Source organism: Lynx canadensis, chromosome A2 (assembly GCF_007474595.2).
Source record: "Lynx canadensis isolate LIC74 chromosome A2, mLynCan4.pri.v2, whole genome shotgun sequence".
NCBI lineage: Eukaryota > Metazoa > Chordata > Mammalia > Carnivora > Felidae > Lynx > Lynx canadensis.
This window is the reverse complement of record NC_044304.2, coordinates 15,896,451-15,922,283: the sequence shown is the minus strand read 5'-3', so window position 1 is coordinate 15,922,283 and position 25,833 is coordinate 15,896,451. Positions and strand designations below refer to the sequence as shown.

Sequence of the window (25,833 nt, the reverse complement as noted above, 5' to 3'; positions counted from 1 at the left end):
AGGGGCAGGATCCCTGGTCTGGGGTCTCTCCTGTTGGCCAGGCTGGAGCCCCCGGGTGAGTAGCTATCTCAAGAACTCCTTTTCTCTCGTCTATTCTATCTAGAGTGGGTTCTGCCCAGATCGGGGGTTCTTCCCAGAGCTCCTCTTGGGTTTGAAGCGAGAGGACTCCATAGAGGGCAAGGTGTGGGGCTTACGGCCTGCCTGTGGGGAAGGGCTAACCTTGTGCCAGTCCTTGTCCCGGCCAAGGGTCCCCGTGTGAATTTCAGGGGTGGAGAGGAAGCGAGGATGCGGGAGAAGTTAGCTGACTTCCCTCGCCTGCCTGTCAAACACCAGCTCCCGCCACCGCCCAGCGGTTTGTACCATAGCCACCGGGCTTCGCACTCCTTATATTCACGCCATGCCACCGTCTCAGCATTGGGAAACCCGTCCCCTGCTTCCCTGCAGGCTGTGCACGATCTGCCCCCGCTGTTCAACGCCGGGCAAACAGGCAAATTAATGACTCCATGCACACTGGCTCTGGGGAGGCCCTGGCATAGCCAGCTCTGGGCCTCGCTGTCTTTCAGACTCGACACATTGCCACCAGGATCCTTCCCCCGCTTCCTGGCCTACCTCCCCATTCATTCACGCATTCATTCAACCAGTATTGATCATCAGCTGCCCATCACACATACAGGGCTAGCTCGTCAGACGATTTGAGGACCACTCTGAGGCTCTCTGTTTGGAGGGCTTGGTGGAGGGTGGTAGGAAATCCGAGAGAAGACACCGGGCTGGAGGGGGTGGATGAGTTTCGTTTCAGACGCACCGAATTTCGGTACCTACAGGCCCTGTGAGAGGAGTGGTTCAGAGGCAGATAGACACGTGGTGTGGCGCTCAGGATAGAGGAGGTGACTTTGTTAATCCTTCTTGCAAGAAGAGTTCCCGGCCAGAGGGCCCCGAGTATTTTTCCGTTGTTCCTCACGCTCAGCTAATTGGTCACGGCGTGCCCACGCTCCCGAGCCTTTACTCGGCTGTTTCCTCCACCTGAATATTCTCCTTACAGAAATGCTGTCTTTTCTCCAGGTACCCGGGTCAAATGTTCTTCCTTGAACTCTTCTGGAACCCTCGTGACGGGTACTGGTCGGTCATTTCTCCTGCCATCCTCACTTTTTTTTTTTTTTAAGATTAAAAAAAAAATGCTTATTTATTTTAGAGAGACAGAGTGCGAGCGAGGGAGAGGCAGAGGGAGATGGAGACACAGAATCCGAAGCAGGTTCCGGGCTCCGAGTTGTCAGCACAGAGCCTGATGGGGGGCTTGAACTCATGAGCCACGAGATCATGACCTGAGCCGGGGTCGGACGCTCAACCCGCTGAGCCACCCGGGTGCTCCCCACCCTCACTTTGTTTATGCTGCCTGGCCTTTTCCCAGGTGCCTGTGCCTGGCCCCCGCTCCTTGACTGTGCTGTGGGCTCCTGAGGGCAAGGACAGCCCCCTCTTCTCCGTGTCCCTCCTGGAACTCACCAGTTCTGACATGCATGAATGAATGCTGATAATACATCAGTTGAACCTCGTCGTCTTTTGGGTAGATCCCTCCCTTGTATCAGCTTCCTCTGTGGAGGGAGCCCTGCTCTGCGTGTGTGCAGCTGAGCACATGCCTGGCCTGGGGCTGGGCCATTCCCTGCAGGCACAGCATAAAACAGTCTGCCCTGTGGCCTAATGGGTCCCAGTCCTGCCTCGAGGGCATCCCTGAAACTCAGCCTGCTGGTCGTGGCCGCAGGTTCTCTGTGTCCCTGCCAATGCTGTAGCAGACATAAGAGGGTCTAGGGGCCCCTCATCTCACAATCCACCTTTTTTTAGAATTTGCACTCAGGTGACAGACACGTGGGATGTGACATTTCTTCATTCTTCTATAATCACGGAAAGGCAGAGCCGAGTTGTTGGCTGAGGCACAAAGATGCTTCGGCACTCTCGAGAATTAGTCAATTGCGTGTTTCTTCACCAATGTTGAAATGGCTTATTGCAATTATTGATGAAAGCAACTTTCAAGGTTGTGACACTATGTTTCCAAACCATAGGAGACCCTGGATCTGTCACCCCCAAACCCAGGTGTTGCTTCTAGGGCTGAACCCCAGTCCCCACTCTCGTGTCCGGGCAGCAGGGTGCCCGATCAGACCTTACTCTGTGCCTGGCCAGGCTCCACACCTGGGGCAGAGGGGGCCCGCGGATTCCTTGAGGGTCTCACGGATTCGGGCCAGGTCTGCTTCTTCGTGGCCGAGAGCCTGCTGTACCCCCACCCTACACAGGGCTGCCTCCCTAGCTACTGCCCGGCGGCTCCAGGAACTCCTTGGTGCACCACGTAAGCAAACAGCCCAAAGCAACTTCCCCGGATGAGCAGATTCCAGACTAATGTATTGGCAAGACGGACTTGGCAAGAGCCAATGTCCAGGTGCCTCTGATCTCCCTCCCTCCTGCTGCCTTACTTCTTCACTTCATATCTCTGGGCGCCGAGTTCACATGGATACGTACAGGATGGCCCGAACTTTCTGAGGCTGCAGGCGTGTCCCACGGCATGCGTGGCGCCACACTCGGTGACCCCCCCCCCCCCAGGCACGGACGTTTAATTTGCTTCCATTTGGTTAATGACACACAGTGCTGCCCCGGAGACCCTTATATGTGAGCCGCTGTGCATCATGGGGGTGTATTTTTACAAGATACATTCTCAGCAGAATCCTAGCTTTAGACTTTAAAAACATCTTCCTGAAATACGGTCCGCTGATGTATGAGGACAAAAAGGGGGATTTATCAAAATGAGGTTCCCACAATAGCCAACTGTGGAAAGGGCCCAAATGTCCCTCGACGGATGAATGGATAAAGATGCGGTATCCATATATGATGGAATACTACTCAGCGATCCAAAAGAATGAAATCCTGCCATTTGCAACAACGTGGATGGAACTAGAGTGTATTATGCTAAGGGAAATAAGTCAGTCAGAGAAAGACAAATACATGATTTCACTCATCCGTCGAATTTAAGAAACAAAGCAGGTGAACATAGGAGAAGGGAAGGAAAAATAAGATGAAAACAGAGAGGGAGGCAAACCATAAGAGACTCTTAAATGCAGAGAACAAACTCAGGGTTGCTGGAGAAGGGGTGGGTGGGGAATAAATGGGCGATGGGTATTAAGAAGGGTACTTGTGATGGGCACTGGGTGTTGTATGTAAGTGATGAATCACTAAATTCTACTCCTGAAACCATTACTGCCCTATATGTTAACTAACTTGGATTTAAGCGAAAAAAAAAATAAAAATAAAAATAAAATAAAAAATGAGGTGCCCATCTCGCACCTCATGCTGCCACAAAACAAAACAAAAATAAAACAAGAGATAGGACAGCCTTCTCACTGGCAAATGAGGGGCCAAGGGGACAGCCGGTGGGCAGTGGGTGGCGGTCACTTCCTCTGAGACCGCTGGCTCTGGTTTCTGGGAGCTGTACTGTGTTCTCCGTGGGGCCAGGAGAGACCTGGTGGGCAGCTGGGGTCAGACTCTGGGCAGCGTCTGTCACCTCCGCTAGCTGTCCCAGGCCGCTGACCCCAGGCAGCTGGGTCCTCTGCAGAGTTGTGGGCTGGCTGCTGGCCGGGGTGCCGGGGAGGGGCGGTCCCCCTGCCTTGACCGGCTCCCCCGCGCTTTAGACCCATCCGCTAAAGGCTAGGCAAGTCCCACAGTTCTGTTCACAGATGACCACAGATATTCCCCTTAGGATCCCGGCTCTGTGTCCAACCGTCTAGGAGGCGCTGAGACCAGACTCGGGCCGCGACTCCCCAGGGGCTTGCAGACTGACAGACTGAAAGACCACCCCAGTAAGCGGACGGGACCAGCGGCGCAGGGGCTGTAGGCTGGGTTTTCTGAGCGGCTTGGCACTCACTGATCCTTCTCCCCACCCGCCACTGTTCCCCCTCACCGCCCCCCCCCACTTGGCCTTGAGGAACTAGTTGGGGGTTGAGCGGGGGAGGGCAGGGGGTGCCGATTGGGCCACAGGGCGGGCCACACCCCGTGAGGTCACCCAGCCCTGGATAAAGGGGTGCAGAGACTGCTCAGGTGGCAGAGCCTTCGTTCGCTGGTCGCCTCCCGAACCCAGAATGAAGCTAGTCTTTCCTGCGCTGCTGTTCCTTGGGGCCCTTGGTGAGTGCAGGGACTTGGGGGTGCGCCCGCCGGGTGGGCGCCGCGGTCGCCATAACCCGCGAGATGGGCGCGCGTGTCCCCGCGCCCTGCGGGGTGGGCGCCCGTGTGTCCGCGTCGCACGAGATGGGCTCCCGTGTCCCTGCGCCCCGCGGGGTTGGGCGCCCGAGTCCCTGCGTCGCACGAGATGGGCTCCTGTGTCCCTGCGCCCCGCGGGATCGGTGCCCCTCTGTCCCTGCGCCCCGCCGGGTGGGCGCCCAGAGCCTGCAGCGTGGGAGGCTGCGGGGGTGCGGGGGTGCTGGGGGGTCTTGGGGCCGGGCCCCGCCCACCTGCCTGGGGAGGAGCCAGAGCCGAGCTCCTCCAGGGGGATCCGGGAGTTCCCAGAGCTGCGCAAAGCGTCCCAAAGAGCCTTCTGGGACCCTGTCCCATTGCGTCCCAGCAGGACCTCTGGTAGCCATAGGACTGTTGCAGGCTTTTTGCATGGGAGGAAAATGAGACCCAGAGAGCATGAGCGACTTGCCCAAGACACACAGGAGACGGGAGTCAGAAGCCAGCGCCGGCAGGCCTGTGCGACATGGGCAAGACAGAGCCCCAGTTTCTTCAGTTAAAAAACGAGTCCGGCCACCTGCCCACACAGTTGCGAGGTGGAGGCCGGCTGCCCGCTGCTCAACGGTGGGCCAAGGTGCACAGGCTTCCCACCCCGGAAGGGCAGCGCTGGTGGCACAGACAGCCCCCCCCCCCGCCCCCCCGTCACCGGACCCCACTGTCAGAGGGTCTAAGGGAAAGATGATTGATTTCTGTTCTCTTTTTAAAGCTTATTTATTTATTTTCGAAGAGAAAGAGTGCGCGCACGAGTGGGGGAGGGGCAGAGAAGAGAGAGAGGCAGAGAGAGAGAGAGAGAGGGAGAGGGAATCCCAAGGAGGCTCCGCACTGCCAGCAGGAGTCCCGATGGAGGGCTCGAACTCACAAAACGTGAGATCACCACCTGAGCCGAGATCAGGAATCTGATGCTGAACTGACTGAGCCACCCAGGGGCACCCCCCCTCGCCCTGATTTCTGGTTTTCAATGTGCCCAGACTAGAATTATTCGAAACAATTTCCGGGGGTGTACAGAGGGCACTCACCAGTCGTAGACATTAGTGATGTAGATGTGTGAGGGCGGGGCTTCCGGCAGTGGAGGGGCGGGGCTGTGAGGGGCATGAGTGCCTGGGGCAGTAAGTGGGGGGTCAGGGGCGAAGGACAGGTGTCTCCCAATTCCCAGGCCCCTGCCAGCCCAGGTCAGCCTCCTCTGAGCTGGGCGCTCCCTGGGTGGAAAAGACTAATAGAGCGCACAGTGACCTTATGCCCCCAAACCTAGGGACTGTGAAGCCATCCCTGTCCCCACCTCTGGTCCCCTTCTCCAAGTTCCTTCCTATGGTATTGTCATCCCTGTCTTCTCTGAGGCAGGATCGGGTCTGCCAAGGCCAACTTCCCTTCTGCCCCCTGACCTGGGGCTTGCTGGGGAGCACAGCACAGGGTTGGGGCTGCTTGGGAGAGACCGAGAAGCAGGAAACCTTGCTTTCCTGGATGTGGTCACAGGTCGCAGCCACGGATCCTGGCTCAGAGTTGCACCCTTGGGTTCCACTTTCACTTGAATCTTTGGTTGCCTCGCCCCCTCCCTTCACCCCCTCCCCCCTGCTGAATCCGCAGTTTAAGTCCTACAGTCAATAGAATGGTGGCTAGCATCCTAAAGCGTCACTGAAACCCTGTCGTCCCCTGCGGAAGGAGTGGCACCTGCCCTGGGGGATTCCTGCCCTGCCCCCATGGCTGTGCTGGCTGGCAGAGGCTGGCTGGGCCGAGAAGGGTAACTCCATCCCAGCCCCTGCCCTTTGAGGTCAGAACACCGCATGTCTGCATGGAAGCAATCACAGGATGCCTACTTTCAAGAAGTTTCCATCCAGGCTCATGGGGGCAGCGTCTGAGGGGCAGATAGTTCAGATGCTAGGTTGGGGATACAGGAGGGGCCAGCCCTACACCTGCTTTGGGGAACATATCATCTTGGGGGGGGATGTGTGGCTTCAGAGCCGGCTGGTGAGAGCTCTTGGGGGGGGCGGGGGATGAGCTTGTGGTGCACTTGGTGCCCCTGGTGTTTGGGGGGCTGGGACTGTGGATCTTGGAAAACCCCTCGGTAGTCCTTTAGTCTCCTAGTTCAGCCAAGGGAGAAATGAGCTCTACCCGTGGGTTCCACATTCCTGCTGCTGTTCGTGCCCTCCCCCCACCTTGAAGCATGCCCTTCTGTTTGGCTCTCTCTCTTCACCCCCAGATCCCATCCGTCACCGAGCTAATTTCTGACGCCCGCTCCCTATTCCTGCCCCTTCTCCATTCCCAGTGCTTTTCTGCTTGGTTCCCGGCTTTCAGTCCACTCCCTCCCCCATTCTAGGCAGAGCCCTTATCTCTACTCTCTTCATGAGCGAGCTCTACTCCCTCTGGAACCAGACCTCCTCTGACCAGCTTGGAGGGCTTTCCACGCTCTGGCCCCAAGTCCTTTACTAGCCCCATCTCCACGGCAGCCCGATTCTAACCTAGCCAGCCTAAATAGACTGGCTAGCCTTGTGGTAAGAACGGGGGGGGGGGGGGGTTTGTCTGACTGCGTAGATTCAAATCCTAGACCCGATGCTTATTAGCTGTGGGACCTCGGGCAAGCCACGTAACTAGCTAAAGACGCGATTTTCTCACCTGGAAATGATATTAGCAGAACTCAGAGAGTTGGGAGATTCGATGTCCAGAGAAGATGTGAAATGCTTGCAGCATTAGCTGTGTGCACATGGGTCCATGGTTCTCGCCTCCAGGAACGCCACCACCGTCATTCCTGGTCCCCAGGAGCTCACTTCTGGTCTGGCATTTGTCTCTTCTAGAGCGTTCATCATCCTTAGCTTCCTCTTTTTTGACTTTTTTTCCTCTCCAGATGGGAGGGGAGATCTTGTCCCGTCTGCTTACATGAGACACGGTGCTGTGTATACAGACTTCCAGTAAATGCTACTGGGTCACGAGTGGCTGGATAGGACCAGGTTAATATTTTTATGGCAGGACAGTTCCCCGAGGGCCTCGGGATCGATTACATCCTTTGGGATTTCCTGGGACGACGGTCAGTGGGGAAGGAGTGTGGCAGCATATGCCCCTGAGCCTCCGCTGACTCAGCCTGGGAGCCGCTGCCCTCCTCCCCTCACCCTCCCAGGGAGCCTCAAATACCTTGGCGGGTCTGACTGCACAGGGGATGGTTCATGAACAGGAGGTAGCAGAGGGCTGAATGTTCCACTCTAAAGCCTATCCAAGTGGGAAAGGGGCTTTTGCAATCACGTGTGTGCATGTGTGTGTGTGTGTGTGTGTGAGAGAGAGAGAGAGAGAGATAGCTTTATCGAGCTATATTTTACATATCATAAGATTCACCTACTTCGAGTGTACAATTCAATGATTTTTAGGAATTTTACCAAGAGGCACAACCATCACTGTGAAATCTTTTTAGTACATTTCCGCCCCGCTGATAAGATTCTTCATGTCCATTTAGAGTTACTCTCCGTTCCCGCCCCAGCATCCGGCCAATCGCTAGTTACGTTCTGTTTCATCAGTCTGCCTTTTAGGACCTTTCACATACAAGCGGAGTCGTACAGCAGGTGGTGTCGTGTGTCTGGTTTCTTCCATTTAGCGTGAATGAGGCTCATTCATGTTGTAGTGCATACTGCTGGTTCTTTCCTTTTTACTGCCAAATCACACTCTGTTGTGTGCATGCACCACATTTTGTCTAGCCATTCACCCATGGCTGGACTTTCAGGCTGTTTCCCCTTTTTGGCTTTTCTGAATAATGCTGTTGTGAATATTCATACACGAGTCTTTATGCAGACATATGCTTTTATTTCTTTTGGGTACATATCTAGAAGTGGAATTCCTGGGTCAAAATGTTTAACATTTTGAGAAGCTGCCAATTTGTTTCCCAAAGTGGCTTCAACTGACTGAGCCCCGCCCCAGGCACCTCTGTGTTTGTATTTTCTTTTTTTTTTTTTTTTTTTTAATTTTTTTTTTCAACGTTTATTTATTTTTGGGACAGAGAGAGACAGAGCATGAACGGGGGAGGGGCAGAGAGAGAGGGAGACACAGAATCGGAAACAGGCTCCAGGCTCCGAGCCATCAGCCCAGAGCCCGACGCGGGGCTCGAACTTACGGACCGCGAGATCGTGACCTGGCTGAAGTCGGACGCTTAACCGACTGCGCCACCCAGGCGCCCCTGTGTTTGTATTTTCTTAACTGACTTTTGAAACACAGAAGTTTTGGATTTTGAGAGGTCACTTTATCAAGTTTTTTCATTTATGGACCGTGCTGTTGGTGTCATGGCTGATTAAACTTTGCCCATCCCAAGCTTGCAAAGTTTTTCCCTGTGTTTCCTTCTAAAAGTTTAATTGTTTTATCTCTTATACTAAATTCTATGATCCACTTTGAGTTAATTTCTGTGTATGGTGTGAGGTAGGGCTCTAAGTTAATCGTTTTTGTATGTGGATACATGTTCTGCTAGGACCCTTTGTTAACAGACTGCCCTTCTGCCAATGAATTGCCTTAGTGCCTTTGTCTAAAATCAACTGCATGTACATATAAGCATTCTATTTCATTGATCTATATGTCTGTCTTTATGCTAATATCACGCCCTTTTGATAACTTTGGCTTTATAGTATGTTTTGAAATTAGGAAGTAAAATTTCTCGAGGTTTGTTCTTTTTCAAAATTGTTTGGCTATTATATATAAATTATACAAACACAAATTGTAAATGTAAATTATACAGAATTATTTTGGCTATTTTGCATCAATTTATTTATCTTATATAAATTATAGAATCTGCTTGTCAACTTCTGCAAACCTCCCCGTCCTCCCAGCCTGCTGGAATTGTGATAGGGTTTGTGTTGATTCTCTATCTCAGTTTCAGGAGAATTACCATCCTAACAATATTGAATTCATAAAGTGTGCACACAAATGTTTCTCCATTTATTTAGATCTTTAATTTCCCTCAGCAAAGTTTTAATTTTCAGCGTAAGTTTTGTATTTTTTGGTTAAATATTTCCCTAAGTATTTAACTCTTTTTGATGTTTTTGTGAATAGAATTATTTTCTTAATTTTATTTTTGGAGCATCCAAGGCTTATCTGCAAAAACATAATTGCTCTTTGTATATTGACCTTGAATCCTGTGACCTTGTTATATTTGTGTATTCGTTCTAATAGCATTCTGTGCACTCCTTAGGATTTTCTAGAGGATCGCGTCATCTGCAAATAAAGACAGTTTTACTCCTTCCTTTCTGGTCTGGATGACTTCTATTGCATTTTCTTATTATCGTGGCTAGGATCTCCAGTATTTTGTTGCACAGGAAACCTGAGAGTGGAGACTCGATCTTCCGGGGGCAAGCCTTCAGTCTTTCACCATTTTAATTTAATGGTGAAAAACTGTAAGTTTTTCATAGATGCCATTTATCAGGCAACCACGTGTTGGTTAAGAGCTGTGAGCAAATCTGGTCCAGGCTCCTTCCTAATTGCATCGATCCTATCAGCAAGGTAGGAGAGCCAGTGTTTCTGATACAGAGGCGAATGGTGGTAACTCGGGCACATTGACCCATTTGGTACACCACTCGGTATAGCTACTGACAAGGAGTCCGGTGCGGTTAAGTTGCCTCGGCATCAGCGGGGGGCGGTTCTTGCAGTTACAACCGTCTAGAGACACCTGGATTCTTGGCTAGATTTTGCCACTGTTGAGCCGTCAGTCCCTCAGCCTCCTCAAAAGCCAGATTCCACATTAACAAAACAGGAGCAAGAATCCCTTTCCTGCCTACCTCCCAGCTTCAAGCGGGACAAAGCTCCACCAACTGAGGCAAAGAAGCGTCACCAGTTCTTAGAGGTAGGAAATGTGTCAGTTACAGGAAGGAAGATAACCCAGAGTCTCTGACTGTCTCCTTGAATTTGTGGAGAATCAGAGCCCTCTGGCCGGCAGAGAACGCTTGTTAGACAGTCAAGACACTTCCACTTGAGGAGACCGGCCTGACTTAGTGGCCGAATGGGGCAGAAGGAGGAGGAGCAGAGAGATGAAGGAGTCTGGATAAGTCTGGCAGGTGGCCTCTCCCATGGGCAGTGGTTGAGCCCTTACTCCTGGGTTTCTTTCTCCCAGGACTGTGTCTGGGCACCCCTGGGAGAAGTGTTCGGTGGTGCACCATATCACAAGCAGAGAAAGCAAAATGCACCAAATTCCAACAGAATATGAGAAAAGTGGGTGGCCCCAATGTCTCCTGCACAAGGAAAAACTCTCGCCAAGAATGTATCCAGGCCATCAAGGTAAGTCAGTACCATGTGTTGGTTGGAACCAAACTGAATGGAAGGGAAGGGAAGGGAATAAAGTAAAAAATGTATTTCCCCCTTCTTCTGCTTTTTTTCCCGGGCACCGATGGGTTGGGAGTGCTCCTTCCTCATAGGACACAAGACTATTTGGAAAGCAGATACTAACATTCTAAAGCGGAGACACCACGTGTGGGGAAACTGTGGTTGCAACACAATTTTTTTCCTTTTTTTTATTGTTTATTTATTTATTTTGAGAGACAGAGGCAGGGAGGAGCACGAGCAGGGAAGGGGCGGGGGCGGGGGGAGAGAGAGAGAGAGAGAGAGAGAGAGAGAGAGAGAGAGAATCCCAAGCAGGCTCCACGCTGCCAGCTCCAGAGCCCAACATGGGACTCAAACACCTGACCTGTGAAATCATGACCTGAGCGGAAACTGAGTTGAATGCTTAACGGACTCAGCCACCCAGGCGCCCCGGAACTTGCATTTTCTTAAGTAATGGCAATAAAACGAATCCTCCCTTGCTGGTGATTTTATAAATAAAACGAAAGCCTACCTTGCTGGTGATTTTATAGTGAAACTGATCTTCTTGGTTGGTGGCCTTCCAAATTGGCATTACAAATCTTCTGGAAAGTAGAATAACAAGAACAGCCAGGGCCACGAAGATAAACAAGGTCACTGTCTGAGCGAGTCCACGCTTAGTTGCCTATCCCAAGGTGACAGGCCATCGGAAGGAAAAAATTCTACGAGGACAAAGCTACCCATGAGAGCATAGATTTCATAGCAAAAAGGAAGTGCTGAACATCTGAGGGGTTATTTGACAAACTATGGAACAACCACATTATGATAAAACATTATGAAATCAATAAAGGCCCTGCAGAAGTATGAAAATGCATGCCATTTTAGAAGAAGAAAGCAGTCCACAACATTATCTGTACCAGATTGCAAATATAAGACATATGGAAACATATGAGAAGTAATACGCTAAAAAGGATGAACATGATTTATTATGATAATTTTAAGGTAGCGGAATAGTTTTATTTTCTATTCAATAAAAAAGAACTTAAATCAATATAAGGCTTTCTAGAGAAAGCATCTAGAATAAACAACTTCATTTATTATTACTTGTATTTATTTATGTGAGAGAGAGAGAGAGAGAGAGAGAGAGAGAGAGCATGAGCAAGGGAGAGGGGCGGAGAGGAGAGAGACAGAGAGAGAGAGAATCCCAAGCAGTCTCCACGTTCAGCTTGGAGCCTGATATGGGGCTCGATCCCATGACTCTGATCATGACCTGAGCCAAAATCAAGAGTTGGACACTCAACCGGCTGGGCCACCCCGGTGCCCCTAGAATAAACAACTGTAAGTATAAATGACTGTGAAGGGCAGGAACCATGAGACGATACAGGCGGGGATGCTTATAAGAAAGAGACAATATGCCAACATCCGTAGTTAAAGCTATTGCCCTCAAAAGAGGGAACTTTGACTCGTGCCACCAAGCGAATGTGAGTGAGTATGCCCCAAAAGAGACCCTTTTGAAGATCCTTCTAGATCTTTCTGACCTCCTGAAATCCAGTTGCCTGGGTTGAGGTGGGCTCTCTCCTGAAGCTGGCCTGGCCTCTTTGCTTTCAGGCGAATAAGGCAGATGCTGTGACCCTTGATGGTGGTCTGGTGTACGAGGCAGGCCTGGACCCCAATAAACTGCGACCTGTAGCGGCTGAGGTCTATGGGACCCAAGAGGGTGAGTTCTCCCTGGAGACCCGGAAGCTGGGGTGGCCCTGGCCTTGGCCCCGGGCTCTGTGCAGAGTGGATGAGACCTAGAGGTGGGCTCACGGACGGCATCCCACTTGCAGGGAACTGAGTCCCTGGGCTCTTTGGACCCGATGCTGACCCGCTGGGGGAGGACACGTGTGTGCTCCCTGGGGAAACAGAGCAGGAAAAGCTAGCATATGGCTTCCTTTTCCACCAGGGCAAGGTCACGTTGGGCTGTTTTTCTCCCTCCGGTCTGGGCTAAGAGCTTTCAATTCTCTCTGTCCCTTTGCAGAGCCACAAATCCACTATTATGCTGTGGCCATAGCAAAGAAGGGAACCAACTTCCAGCTGAACCAGCTACAAGGCAGGAAGTCCTGCCACACAGGCCTTGGCAGGTCCGCCGGATGGAACATCCCTATGGGGTTGCTTCGTCCATTCTTAAACTGGGCAGGGCCGCCCGAGCCCCTTGAGAAGGGTAAGATGACTGGAGGACTGTGGGCAGTCTCTGGGCGGGGGGAGGGGGGTCTCCACGCTGGTTGCACACGCAGGCCACTTTGTAAACGTGGGATGAACCCCAGTGGGCCCACCGCACCAGCGGCCCTTTGGGAGGCGGCAGCTGAGTCTGCTGTCGGCCAAGGTGCGGCTCTGAGCGCCCAGCCTCACGTAAGAGGCTGTCCCGCAGGGGTGGAGGAAGGGGCTCTGTCTCCACCCCCCCCCACCCCCCCCAGCCCTTCCCCAGTTCGTGCCCGTCCCTGGGAGGTGTGATGAGCTTCGGCCGGACTGGCTCACACCCTGTGGCCTGTTTCTCTGTGTTCAACAGCTGCGGCCAACTTCTTCTCTGCCAGCTGTGTGCCCTGCGCGGATGGGAAAGAGTACCCCAACCTGTGTAGCCTGTGTGCGGGGACAGGGGAGAACAAATGTGCCTGCTCCTCCAAGGAACCATACTTTGGCTACGCCGGTGCCTTCAAGTGAGTGAGAAGGCCCTCTTCTCCCCAGTGGCCTGAGCACCCTGTGTCCTCAGGCCGGGAGGCCTTTTCTCTGGCCCCAGTCACAGCTCAGCCTGCCGGCAGGGACCGCAGAGCAGGTGTCGTTCTCCTGAGTCCAAAGAGGGCACTGGCTTTGCCCAGTGCACGTGCCCCTCCAGCCCCCTCCCCCCCGGATCCCCCTCTACGGGCCCCTTACCTCTACCCCAGCCTCGTGAGCCGTCACCCCGACAGGGGTCATTCCTTGTCCCCATAGACGAGGCTGTGGCTTTGTTTGCACTGGGATGTCCTGTGTTTCCCTGCTGACTTCCGCCCTCTCCCTAGCCACAGAGGGACTAAAGGGGTCTTGTCGTGAGACAACCGGTCCCTCGCTCCCGGAAGGACAGCTGGAGCGTCCAGGCTGATGTGGTCTGCCCCGCGCGGGCTTCTCCTCCAGCCGGGAGAGAGCGAGCTCTGCCCGACTGCCCCCTGCACCCCCTGCCCCCCCATGCCCCGTGCTGAGGCAGATGCTGCTTCTCTCCCCACATCTGCCTCCTGAGCTCAGGCATTTTTGCACACGGAGGCCTCCCCGCTTGGCCGCAGCACATTTGCCCACTCGGTCCTGGGAGAAAGGACCACATACTCAGGCATATAGAGGCTTCAGATCCTTTTATATAGAAAGACCCGTTTTGCCCTTTCAGGCCCTAACGCAGGAGGTGGGGGGCTCTGGCCAGCCCCTAAGCCGTCCTTCCTCACAATCTATCTGGAGGTGGCCGCCTTCCCAGACAGGTGCGCTCCAAAGCCTCAGAGGAGGGGAGCCCGGGGCCCTGCTCCCCTGGGAGGCCTGAGGAAGAAGCTGGGGACAGCTGGCTCTGTGCTGACCCTTCTGCGACTTTCGCATTTCACAGGTGTCTGCATGAAGGAGGTGGAGATGTGGCTTTTGTCAGGCACACTACAGTGTTTGGTAAGAAGTGGGAGGAGACCTAGGGTACAGCCTCCTTTGGTTTTATTTTCCCATAATTCTGAGCCTTGAGCAAATTGGACTCTTCAGTTCTTGGCACGCTATTATCAAGGTTCTCTACGGGGCAGGCCTCTTGTTTGATATTATTTCCTTTTGATATGTTTTACTTTTATTTATTTATTTATTTTTATTTATTTATTTATTGATATGTTTTACTTTTATTATTTCCTTTTGATATGTTTTGCTTTTATTTAAAAAAATGTTTTACTGTCTATTTGTTTTTGAGAGAGAGAGAGACAGAGCACGAGCGGGGGAGGGGCAGAGAGAGAGAGAGGGAGACACAGAATCCCAAGCAGGTTCCAGGGTCTGAGCGGTCAGCACAGAGCCTGACGAAGGGCTCGAACCCACAAACCATGAGATCATGACCTGAGCTTAAGTTGGACGCTAAACCAACTGAGCCACCCACGCACCCTATTTTATCATTTTTTTAAAAAGTTTATTTATTTATTTTGAGAGATGGAGACAGCATGGGGGTGGCAGAGAGACGGAGAGAGAGAGAATCCCAAGCAGTCTCCATGATGCCAGAGCAGAGCCCGAAGTGGGGCTCGAACCTACAAAACCTAGATCATGACCTGAACCGAAATCAAGAGTCCGATGCTTAACCGACTGAGCCCCCAGGCGCCCCTTATTTCCCATTTTAAGCCATCAGCTTTCTCTAAATCCCCCAATACCCACTACCTTTCTTTTCCTCAGAGACACCCCCGCCTCTGTCCCCGACACAGGTTTTTGGGTTCTGAGACCACAAAAGTTTCGGCATTAGAAACCATGCTGCTGCCAGGATTTTCCATTCAGCGTCTTGTTTTGGAGATTTATCTGTGTTGTATGTCTAGTTCAGTGTTTCTGACAGCTGAGGAATGCTCATCGGGTTCTACTTATCTGTCACCCTAGGTCACCTTGCCTTTCCCTCTACCACAAACAGCTCCATGACTCACGTTCTCCTGTGTGTCCCCTTACTGTTGTGCAGAAGATTCCTGAAATACCACATGCTGATGCACCCTGCTGGGTGTGCACGGGCTGAACACATGCTTACCAGGACCACCAGAGACAGACCCACCCCACTGACCCGAGACCTCCGGAGATAGGCTTACATTGATCATCTCAATATATTTGCTAGTCATTTTCTAATCTTGACTATTTTCCTATTGAGTTTAATGCCTGTTTCTTCATGATGTTGATTCAAGGAGAGGCCTTCTTTCTTTAGTTTATTTATTTTGAAAGAGACAGAGAGAGAGCGAGCAGGGGAGGGGCAGAGAGAGAGGGAGAGAATCCCAAGCAGGCTCTGCGATGGGAGTGCAGAGCCCAACGTGGGTTGGTGGAGAGAGATCTCACCCTACACTTGGCTGTTGGTTTTCAAATCTCGTTCAACGAAAAGTGTAGAATTCTTTTGCTGGCTTTCTAAAAACGTCATCCTTTAATTTTAATTAGAATTGTTTTGAGTTTAAATTGGTCCGTGGGGAACTATATTTAAGGTCAAGTTGTCCAATCCCTGATCACGATGAATCTTCCTCCTTTGATCACACCTCTTCTATGTCCTTTAACGGAACTTACAAAGTTTCTCTTTGTCGGTCTTACTGTGCGAGGTTAGTTACTAGCTCTTTCATGGTTCGGGTTGCCATTACAGTCTGATATTCTATATTAGCTTCTGCTTGGTTTTTGCTAATGAGGATAATACTTGGTTTTGGAAGTTCTACCCTGCTGGATACCGTTATTGGTTTTATTCCTTCTCCCTTGGTTTTGTTAGCTTTTCTATGTAGATGACCACATCATCTTTATTTTTTTATTTTTAGTTTTTGAGGCGGGGGGGGGGGTGGGGGGGAAGGCACAGGGGGAGCGAGAGAGAGAATCCCAAGCAGCCTCCACACCCAGCGGGGAGCTCAGTCTCACAACCATTGAGATCATGACCTGAGCGGAAGTCAAGAGTCAGACGCTCGACAGACGGAGCCACCCAGGCACCCCCGTGGATCGCATCATCTTTAAATAGAGTTTGCCTTCTTCCTTCCGGTGGTTCCATCTCGTTTCTTTTGTCAGTTGCGTCCGGCACTGTGTTGGCAATATGACAGCTGACATTTTTGCTTTGTTCCTGATTTTGAAGCGAATGCTTGCATTTTCTCCTGCTAGTATGATTTTGCTGCAGCCATTTTGATGAAAGGCATTTCTCAAGTTCAAGAACTTTACCAAATTCTCCATATTACTAGTTTCCTGAAACAAACAAAAAACCCAACCACAACCAGATGTTGAACACACACCTGCTTTTTCTGCATCTGTTAAGATTATCTCATGGTGCTTATTAATGACGTGGAGTACTCTGGCTTTTTAGATGATTGACCGTTCTTTGTTAATGAAATAAGCTGACAAACCTTAACCCTGATCTATTTTTAAAATACTCCGTTAGGTTGAGTTAGCTAACGTATATTTGAGATTTTTGCACGTATGCTCATAAGGAAAATAGGCCTGTAATTCTTCTCTCCTGTACTGCTCTCTCTGATTTTGAGCTCAAGGTTGCACTAATCTCCCAAAAGGACTTGGGCAGGTTCCTGTCACTTTACATATTGTCACTATACATGCTCATATATGAGATACATTGGCAGTTCCAAATTGGGCTGAACTCACTCATAAAAACAGACTTTCCCCTTCTTTTGATAACACCTCATGTTGGGAAGTGATTCAACTGTACATCCTGCCTTAAAAATGTTTGTAACTTTTTATTCTTTCTAGAGAGGTGGGTAAGGCAGCGCCCCCTGGCTGGTGCGCTGGGATTGCCTCTACCCTGGGACCCTTTTCTAGGAGGGGTTGCCATGGAAACAGATGGGGTCTGGTTCAGCCTCCTTGGCTGGCCAGGCAGAAGGTGCATCAATCCCAGAGCAGCCTGTATGATCCAGAGGAACACTGGGCTGGCCCCCAAGGCTTTCTGGTTACTATCTTTACTTTTTTTGAGTGTTCCGGAGCAATCCACTGCCTTTCTGACCCCCCCCCCCACCTCGCCCAGTTTTGTAGAGTACCTATGATGTCTCCTCTAGCTCACGATGTGGGAGAAGGGGAGCTCCAGCTCACGGTTAATGCCTACAGTGGGCTCATCCGGGCTCCCCTCCACCTCCACCTTTCCTCCAGAGAGCCTGCCAGACAAGGCCGACCAGGACAGGTACGAGCTGCTCTGCTTAAACAACACTCGGAAGCCAGTGGACGCGTTCAAGGAGTGCCACCTGGCCCGGATCCCTTCTCACGCTGTTGTGGCCCGAAGTGTGGACGGCAAGGAGGACTTGATCTGGGAGCTTCTCAACAAGGCGCAGGTGTCCACCTCCTCCACCCCTCGCCCACCCCCCACGCCCCCCTCCGCTCCCGAGGCCCTCCCCACCTGCCTGGATTTGCCGTGGGGAGCTTCCTTCCCGAATGTCCTGCTGCTCTACAAGTCTTTCTGCGGCCTCTCTGCACAAAGGCTAACAGATTCAGTGCGCTCTGGACAGCAGAAACAACAGAGGTCTCTCCAGCATTACTGATGAACGGTGTCTCAGGGGCTGGAACAGCAACAGGGGGACGATGAGGCGGTATTCTCAGGACTCTAAGGTGCCTGGGCCCTAGCGACTTTTGAAGCCACAGCTGAATGAGCCACGGGGCCAGTCCCTCCACACGAGGAAGTGAACCAAGGTCCCCAACGCTCAGAATCATCCCCAAGCTCCGGGCGCTGTGGTTCAACATTGTGCTTTTCTTTCCTGTCTATTTCCCACTGACGCTGTAATTCCATTTTTCCTTAATTAGGAAAAGTTTGGAAAAGACAAGTCGCCTGCGTTCCAGCTCTTTGGCTCCCCTAAGGATGAGAAGGATCTGCTGTTCAAAGACTCTGCCCTTGGGTTTTTGAGGGTCCCCTCGAAGGTCGATTCTGGGCTGTACCTTGGCTTCAACTACCTCACTGCCATCCAGGGCCTGAGGGAAAGTGAGTGAGGCCCGGGCAGGCCCTGCGGGCAGGCTGGTGGGGGTGCTAAGCCAAGGGGCAGGCCTTCCAGAAAGTACTCTCCCTTCTCCGGCAGCAGAGCTCTGCTCTGGAGCGGCCCTTGTCCATTCGAGGCAGATGCCAATGTGCTGTGAAGCAAGCCAGGGCATTTTAACACGCGGGAGGGTCTCCGGACTAACGTGACAGACACCCAGTTAATGTGGTTGTATGTCCCCGGCTCCCCGGCCTGGACAGAACAATCAACTTGCCTCCCTATGAAGTAAGAACCACGCACATGAACCGAGAGAGCCAGGGCCCCTCCTGGGATGAATCTGGAGGCCTGGTGAACGCAGCTCTGGACTGGGGCCCTGGACTTGGCCGGGATACCACAGGGGGCCAGCTCAGCCATGGCTCCTCCTCTCCTGGGGGGCTGAGATGGAGTCAGCCTGAGCGAGGACACTGCGATGCAGTTAATGGTGGTGCCTGACTGAGGGGAGGTCAGTCCCCTAGGCCGTCTCTTGGGGCTGCCGCTGTCTGTGTCCTGGAGCTTTAATCCCGTGGGACCCCGATACTAGGCAAGTCACCGCACTAAGGCTTGAAGGGTGGGTTAGAAGCCAGGGAAGCCTCCAAAGGAACCGAAATAGGAGGCCCGGGGTTACGCGCGCCTGGCGAAGGGGTTGGGTCCCTGAGAGTGGAGGGGGAGAGCGGCAGGGGGCAGCGGGCAGGGGGCAGCGAGCGCAGGGCTTCCGGGCGGTGGGCGGCGCCTGGGTGTCCCCGCCAGGCTCTGGGCCCCACGACCGCTGTGTCCCTGTGCGCAGCGGCTGCGGAAGTGGCGGAGAGGCGCGCGCGCGTCGCTTGGTGCGCGGTGGGCGAAGAGGAGGAGCGCAAGTGCCAGCAGTGGAGTCAGGCGAGCCTCAGGAACGTGACCTGTGTCTCAGCGCCCACCGGCGAGGACTGCATCGCCCTGGTCCTGGTAGGGGCGCGGGCTCCGCCGGGGGTGGGGGGCGATCGGGACCGGGAGACACCGTGCAGGCGGGGCACAGGCCCAGAATGCTTGTGGCCTTTCCACTCCCCTGCTTCGAGGAACAGTCGTGATTGTTGCAGGGCGCTGGGAGGACATAGAAAGGTAGCTCGTAGAAAAACAAACAGCAGAGATACACCACGGCTAAAGTCTTGATAATTTCCTAGCCCCGGATTTCTCCGGACACGTGTGCGCGTGCCCGCAACCGTCCTGGATCGTGCCAGTTCGGTTGGTTTCGAGTCCTTGCCACTTAACGGTACATCGTGGCCATTCTCCCACGTGAATATCTATTCCCTGAAAACACTGAAAAATGATTTGAGGATGTCTTTCCCGTGGCTGTGGCTGTTCAGTCACGAACCTATTCTGCTTTGGCCCGTTATTTTGTTATTACCATTAGACCTCCCACCCTGCCCCCCGTGCCGCATCCCTGAATAGAAATTTTCATCCATATCTTCCTATCTCCAGTTTTTAAAAATTTTTGTAAGGTTTATTTATTTTGAGAGAGAGAGAGAGAGAGAGAGAGAGAGAGAGCGTGTGTGTGTGTGTGTGTGCGCGCGTGCGCGCGCGCGCGCGCGCAAGTGGGGGAGGGGCAGAGAAAGAGGGAGACATAGAATCCAAAGCAGGCTCTGAGCTGGCAGCACAGAGCCCGATGTGGGGCTCGAACTCACAAACTCATGTGGGATCGTGACCTGAGGTGAAGTCGGACGCTTAACTGACTGAACCACCCAGGCACCCCTCCAGCTTTTTTTTTTTTTAAATAGAGTTGTAAGAAAATTATTACTGAGCCGAAGAGCGAGTTTGCAGTCTTGATGAATCCATACTCGAATGTTGGGGTGCGGGTGCGTTCATTCCCCTGGCGAGGCAGCTCAGTCGTTTCTGCTCGTTTGTTGAACAGCTTCTGTGTCGAACTTGAGCGTAACGCCAAGGGGCTGAGACCAGACAAGGCGGCTTGTTCGATCCGTCTCCTCACTGAGTGAGGCTGGTCCAGGAGGGCGTCCCAAGAGCGTTTGGGGGACAGAGGGTCAATGCAACCTGTGCCTGGTCTGTCCATTGGGAGCGACCGCACGAAGGGTGCGCGGGGCTGATAATCGAGACTGTGCCAAGTGTTTCCTTGGGTGCTCAGTTCAAACAGGCCCTGTCTCTTTCTGCTACCTCGTCGGAGCACCTGACATTCCCTGACCTAAAGCCATTCTCTCAGACAGCCTAGAAATAGGCGAGAGGGGAAAGCGCCCCTCTGTATGGTGCCGACGATTTGCTTTGGTTTTACAGAAAGGAGAAGCCGACGCCCTGAGCCTGGATGGAGGACTGATCTATGTCGCGGGCAAGTGTGGTTTGGTGCCTGTCCTGGCAGAGAACCAAAGTAAGTCGGTGTTGGGGGGGGGCGGGGGTGTCCTCTCTGGTTTCTTCCGTCTGGCCCATGGGAGCAGTAACCCCACTTGGTGGGTCCAGGGGCAGATGCTGAGATGGGCGGATGCATTCAAACAGGAGAATCGGGGAGGGGGAGCAAGAACGGTTGAAAAGGGCCTTTACCCACACGGCCTGTGTGTTGAGAAGTGACAAAGCACAGAATGGTTTCCTCTTCTTCATGTAAAATGGGATTTTAGTCAAGTACAATATACATACAGAAAAGTGCCCGTAAGTGCAACTCAGTGACGTGTCACAAACTGGTGGGTCCCCATGCCCTAGTGCCCCGATCACGGCAAGTTCCAGATGGCCCCCGGCGCCCTCCTGCCACCAGCCGCCTTACTCAAGCGAGGGCAGTAACCCCTGACTTCAAATGGCACAGATCAATTCTGCCTGTTTAAAAAATATTTTTTTTAATTTTTATTCATTTTTTGAGAGAGAGATGGAGACAGAGCGTGAGCAGGGGAGGGGCAGAGAGAGAGGGAGACACAGAATCCGAAGCAGGTTCCAGGGTCTGGGCTGTCAGCACAGAGCCCGTCGCGGGGCTTGAACTCACGAGCTGTGAGATCATGACCTGAGCCGAAGTCGGACGCTTAACCGACTGAGCCGCCCAGGCGCCCCAATATCTGCCTGTTTTTAAACCTTCCGTGCGAGACACGTGCTTTGTACGTCTGTTGCTCAGTGTTATGTCCGTGAGATTCATCCAAAGAGTATTGAATCTCGCTGCTGTATGGTATTCTGTAGTTATTCGTCCATCTATGGGAGAGAGGCGTTCGGGTCATTTCCAGTTGGTGGCTGTTGTTTGGGTCATTTCCAATTGGCATCTGCGTCTGTGTCTTTTGCTGAACACACGCATCTGTGCCTTTCTGCTGCATGGGATTGCTGGACGGTCTCTTCGGATTTGATCCCGCATCGCTGAGATTTAAGAGTTTGTGGCTTCTCAGTAAAGCTGAGTGTTTAATGACATTTGGCTTGTTTTTGCTCCTTGCAGAATCACAGATCCCTAATAATGAACGTTGTGAGGATAGACGAGTGGAAGGTGAGTTGGAATCTGCTAATTTCAGGGTCATGGGTAAGTTCTCGTTGCTGGAGGAGGAGGAGGAGGCGGCCGGGAACTTAAAAGAAAAAAAATAACACCTCACAGAAAGAGATACAGCCACAGAAGCCGTAAGCTCTTTTGAAGAGGCAAATAATTCATAGACGAGTAATTGTAATTAATGTTGTATTGACCTTCACACTTGGCAGAGAACTGTCAGAGTTCTTCACTGTTCTCACAGCCATGGACGGTACTGCGGCAGATCCTGGCCTTGAACCGGGTCTCCCGGGCTAGATCCCGTGCTCTGAGCGGTACCCCCACCCTCCCGCTGGAGCCTGGGCTTGCTCAGCGCCAGAGGAGCTCTGCACTTGTCCACGGCTGGAATCCGTCAGTGACGCACCGTCAGGAGAGGGATTGCCACCATGTGGACCCTCTCACGGTGCGGGGCTGGTTTGGACTCGGCACGGGGGGGGGGTCCTTGCAGACACACTCCCCGCACCTACACAGCACTTAGTCTGGTGGCCATCGTGGCTGTGGCCCAGTGTCTGTTGCAGCTGGTGATGTATGCACTACTGGGGTCACGCTTGTTCAGTGGGTTTTTTTTGCCTTAGTGGCTCACGTCTAATTTAGTAGCTCACAATGTGTGCCTGGCCAAGGACAGTCCCTAGCAATCACTTAAAGGATCCGCTTTTCCTGGGGCGCCTGGGTGGGTCAGTCGGTTAAGTGTCCGACTTTGGCTGAGGTCACGATCTCCCAAGTTTGTGGGTTCGAGCCCTGCCTCGGGCTCTGTGCTGACGGCTCAGAGCCTGGAGCCCACTTCGGATTCTGTGTCTCCCTCTCTACCCCTCCCCTGCTCATGCTTTGTCTCTTTCTCCCTCAAAAATAAATAAACGTGAAGGATCAGCTTTTCTTACTATTTCGTTTCATAGCCTAGATCGTTCTCACCTTCCCATAGAACAGCAGCCGAAGCTTCAGGCAGTGGCCGGATATCTGGGGGCATCATCGCCTGGTGATGCTTCTTGACTTACTTTGGCTTGGCTTGCAGACGGATGCGCTAGAGTCCCATGCCAGGCACCCTGGAGGTTAAGTCCTGCTCTTCTGTTGCTCAAGGGTACCTTGCCGTGGCAGTTGTCAGGAAATCAGATGCGGATATCACCTGGAATTCTCTGAGAGGCAGGAAGTCTTGCCACACCGCCGTGGACAGGACTGCCGGCTGGAACATCCCCATGGGCCTGCTGTTCAGCCAGACAGGCTCCTGCAAATTTGGTGAGGCCTGAGGGCGTCGTGGGTGGGCCACCCTGGGCGGTAGGCACATCGGGCTGTGGAACCTCAGGGAAGGGCAGGGGCGGGGATGTGCAGGCTGACTGCGGCCCGCGGGCCGCTTTTGGGGTAAGCGTGTTCTCTGTGCGGCTGCCTCCTACAGTCATAGGAGCACTGAGTGGGTCTCTACCCAACACGTCCCATGCCCCAGCCCCCCCGACCCAAGATAAAAATTCTGGAGTATCAGTCTGTTTCTCTGCACCCTAAGAACGGAGGCAGGTTCTGAGAAGTACGGATGTTATTATTATTATTATTATTATTATTATTATTTTAATCTCTTGGAGCTCTGGATCCGAATTTCTCTTAGGCGCCGGCTTCCTAACTTGGGGAAAGGCACCTGCCTGCCTCATGAAGCTGCCTTCTTGCTCCACATGGCAAGGAAACCAAATTAGACCTCCAGGGTTCTGGCTCACCTGCTTCCGGGGCCTTCTGTCCCGGCCGTACCCCAGGCTCACACCCCGTGCCCTACCTGCTGTGGGCCTGGTGCCGTGGAAGTATGTGGCATGTTCCCGCCGGGGCTCACCTCTCGTGCAGGGGTCTCCTCGAGTGGGGCCCTCCTGCATTTTGGATGGGTTAGGGACCCTGGTTCGGGCAGGTTTCCACGTGGCTCTGCTCCTCACCGCGAGCGCTCGCTGTGGTTGCTCTGCACAACCCCCGCGGCCTCCTCCGAGCTGGGCGGAAGCCGCCAGGACCTTAGTGGGGTGCTCCCCAGCCTCCTCCGGAGGTTGGCACGCGGGGTGGCTCTTCCGGGGGCGGGGGCTGCACACGTCTCAAAACGGGCTCTCGCTGCTCATCGAGGCGGGGCTTTCTTGTCCGCATCGTGTTCTCTCTCCTCAACCCACATTAATCCATGTTGGCTCCCTAACGCGGGTTAAATCACACGATGGGCTAGTGCAGATTACGTTTAAGCTGCTGGGAGAGAAAACCCTGACTGGCAGAGGCTTATTTCCCTCTCGTGCAAGTGCAATCCAGAGGTGGCTTGTCCACAGCTACTGGGACAGCAGCACAGTGTCAGCAACCCGGGCTCTGACAATGTGGCTTCCATGCTCAAGGTCACCTCATGGCCCGTGGAGGTCTAGTTCCCGCTTCTGCTTTCCATGTGCAGAATGAAGGAGGGGAAGGAGAAGAAGAGGCAAAAGGCAGGTGCCAACTGTCTTTTAAGGGTGTTTCCAGGACGCTGGCACACAGCACTCCTGCTTGATGTTCCCTGGCGCGTCCCTAGCCACATGGCTCTACTGGGCACGGGGTGGCGGGGGAGGCCGGTCTTTATTCTAAAGGACCAGGAGCCCGGGTCAAAAGCTTGCTTTCTATTTCGGAGGCAAAGGAAAATCAGGTCCTGCAGGGTGCCACCAAGTTCATCAGCTGAGTCCCCAGCTCGAGGCTGTCATCATGGGACCCTCTGTCCAGTGACAGACTCTTTTCTCCGGCCGCAGTCAGGATTCCCGTCGGTGCCTACAGGGAGAAGCTTCTCCGATTTCTGGCGGGCCCTCGGTGGGTGGGTCCGTGTTGCCGTTCGCGACGGTGAGCGTGTTCTGTCTGTCCTGGGCCGCGTAATGAACCCAGACCCAGTGGCGTCGCCTGCTGGGTGAAGGCCTCTTACGTCGACTCGGGCAGGAAGAGCTGACTCCCGGTGTTCCTTCCCCGCAGGTGAATTCTTTAGTAAGAGCTGTGCCCCCGGGTCCGACCCCAACTCCAATCTCTGTGCGCTGTGCATTGGCGACGAAAGGGGTGAGAACAAGTGTGTGCCCAACAGCAGCGAGAGATACTTTGGCTACACTGGGGCTTTCAGGTGAGTGCCGCGGCCGAGCCTCCCCAGGACAGGGACTTGTCCTTCGTCCGTCATCCTCTGGTATCTTGGCAGTGCATTTCTAAAGGGTCAGGTATGGCCTGTCACGGCAGAGGCAGGGAGCAGCCTGGAGGTCCACTGATGGACTGTTCCTCCCCCACACAAGCCACTGCAGACAGTGGAGGCTGACAGGGTGCTGTCTGACCTCAGCTCAGCCGGGCGCCTCCCTGTGGCCTGGGGCCAAGGTCGGCGTCAGTGGGCCTCAGGGTCCTCATCCTCAGAATCAAATGGGGAGAGTACGTGGCCCCTTAAGTCCCGTCTATAATTCAATTTTAGGGGGAAGACTTCTCTCTCCCGTAGCCGCCACCCTCTAGGCCAACACCAAGAGTCGGCCACTTAACCGACTGAGCCAGCCGGGTGTCCCTGAGCTTTTCAGTATGTAAAATTCAGTAGCCAGGGGCGCCTGGGTGGCTCAGTCGGTTAAGCGTCTGACTTCAGCTCAGGTCACGATCTCACGTTTCGTGAGTTCGAGCCCCGCTCCAGGCTCTGGGCTGATGGCTCGGAGCCTGGATGCCTGCTTCCGATTCTGTGTCTCCCTCTCTCTCTGCCCCTCCTCCGTTCATGCTCTGTCTCTCTCTGTCTCAAAAATAAATAAAACGTTAAAAAAATAAATAAATAAAATAAAATTCAGTAGCCTTTTCTCCAGTGATGGGAGGATACAGAAGTAGCTTTTACTCTCGTCTCAGTGGCCCATAAAAGTATTTTGCAGACGGACAAGAATATCTTTAAGGGTTTGCAAATGGAAGAGTTGTGATGTGATTCCGCTCAGAAACATTGAATAGACATGTTTCCGATAAAAACCCAAAAGAATCATGTGGTTTTCTCTCTTAAACCTGTGGGAAGGTATTATTTCACTGGAAACACTTACACCTTGGTATTCCTGTTTATACTGGAAGGAAATGGTTTGTCTTTTATTCCCACTGAGAGCTGGGACCAGAAAATCCTGTTACCACTGTATTTCTAACCAATGTCCTTATATTGCTGGTTCTTAATTTTCAACCATCAGCTATTTTCCGCGGACTTTCTATTCTGGAAGAAGAGGTCCTAGCCTCTCCTGTGCC

General features: G+C 52.9%; 1 protein-coding gene across 1 annotated transcript in view; it reads left to right on the top strand.

Moving 5' to 3' along the window:
* The first annotated feature begins 4,049 nt into the window (after positions 1-4,049).
* LTF (lactotransferrin) overlaps positions 4,050-25,833 on the top strand; it is a 31,043-nt gene continuing 9,259 nt past the window's right edge. The window contains exons 1-13 of the mRNA XM_030306142.1: positions 4,050-4,155; positions 10,328-10,491; positions 12,118-12,226; positions 12,530-12,712; positions 13,058-13,205; positions 14,108-14,163; positions 17,329-17,507; positions 17,974-18,148; positions 18,964-19,118; positions 20,436-20,526; positions 21,562-21,609; positions 22,717-22,872; positions 24,574-24,715. Of these exons, the coding sequence (XP_030162002.1) occupies positions 4,113-4,155; positions 10,328-10,491; positions 12,118-12,226; positions 12,530-12,712; positions 13,058-13,205; positions 14,108-14,163; positions 17,329-17,507; positions 17,974-18,148; positions 18,964-19,118; positions 20,436-20,526; positions 21,562-21,609; positions 22,717-22,872; positions 24,574-24,715 (1,649 nt within the window). The 5' untranslated portion in view covers positions 4,050-4,112. The remainder of the gene's footprint in view (positions 4,156-10,327; positions 10,492-12,117; positions 12,227-12,529; positions 12,713-13,057; positions 13,206-14,107; positions 14,164-17,328; positions 17,508-17,973; positions 18,149-18,963; positions 19,119-20,435; positions 20,527-21,561; positions 21,610-22,716; positions 22,873-24,573; positions 24,716-25,833) is intronic.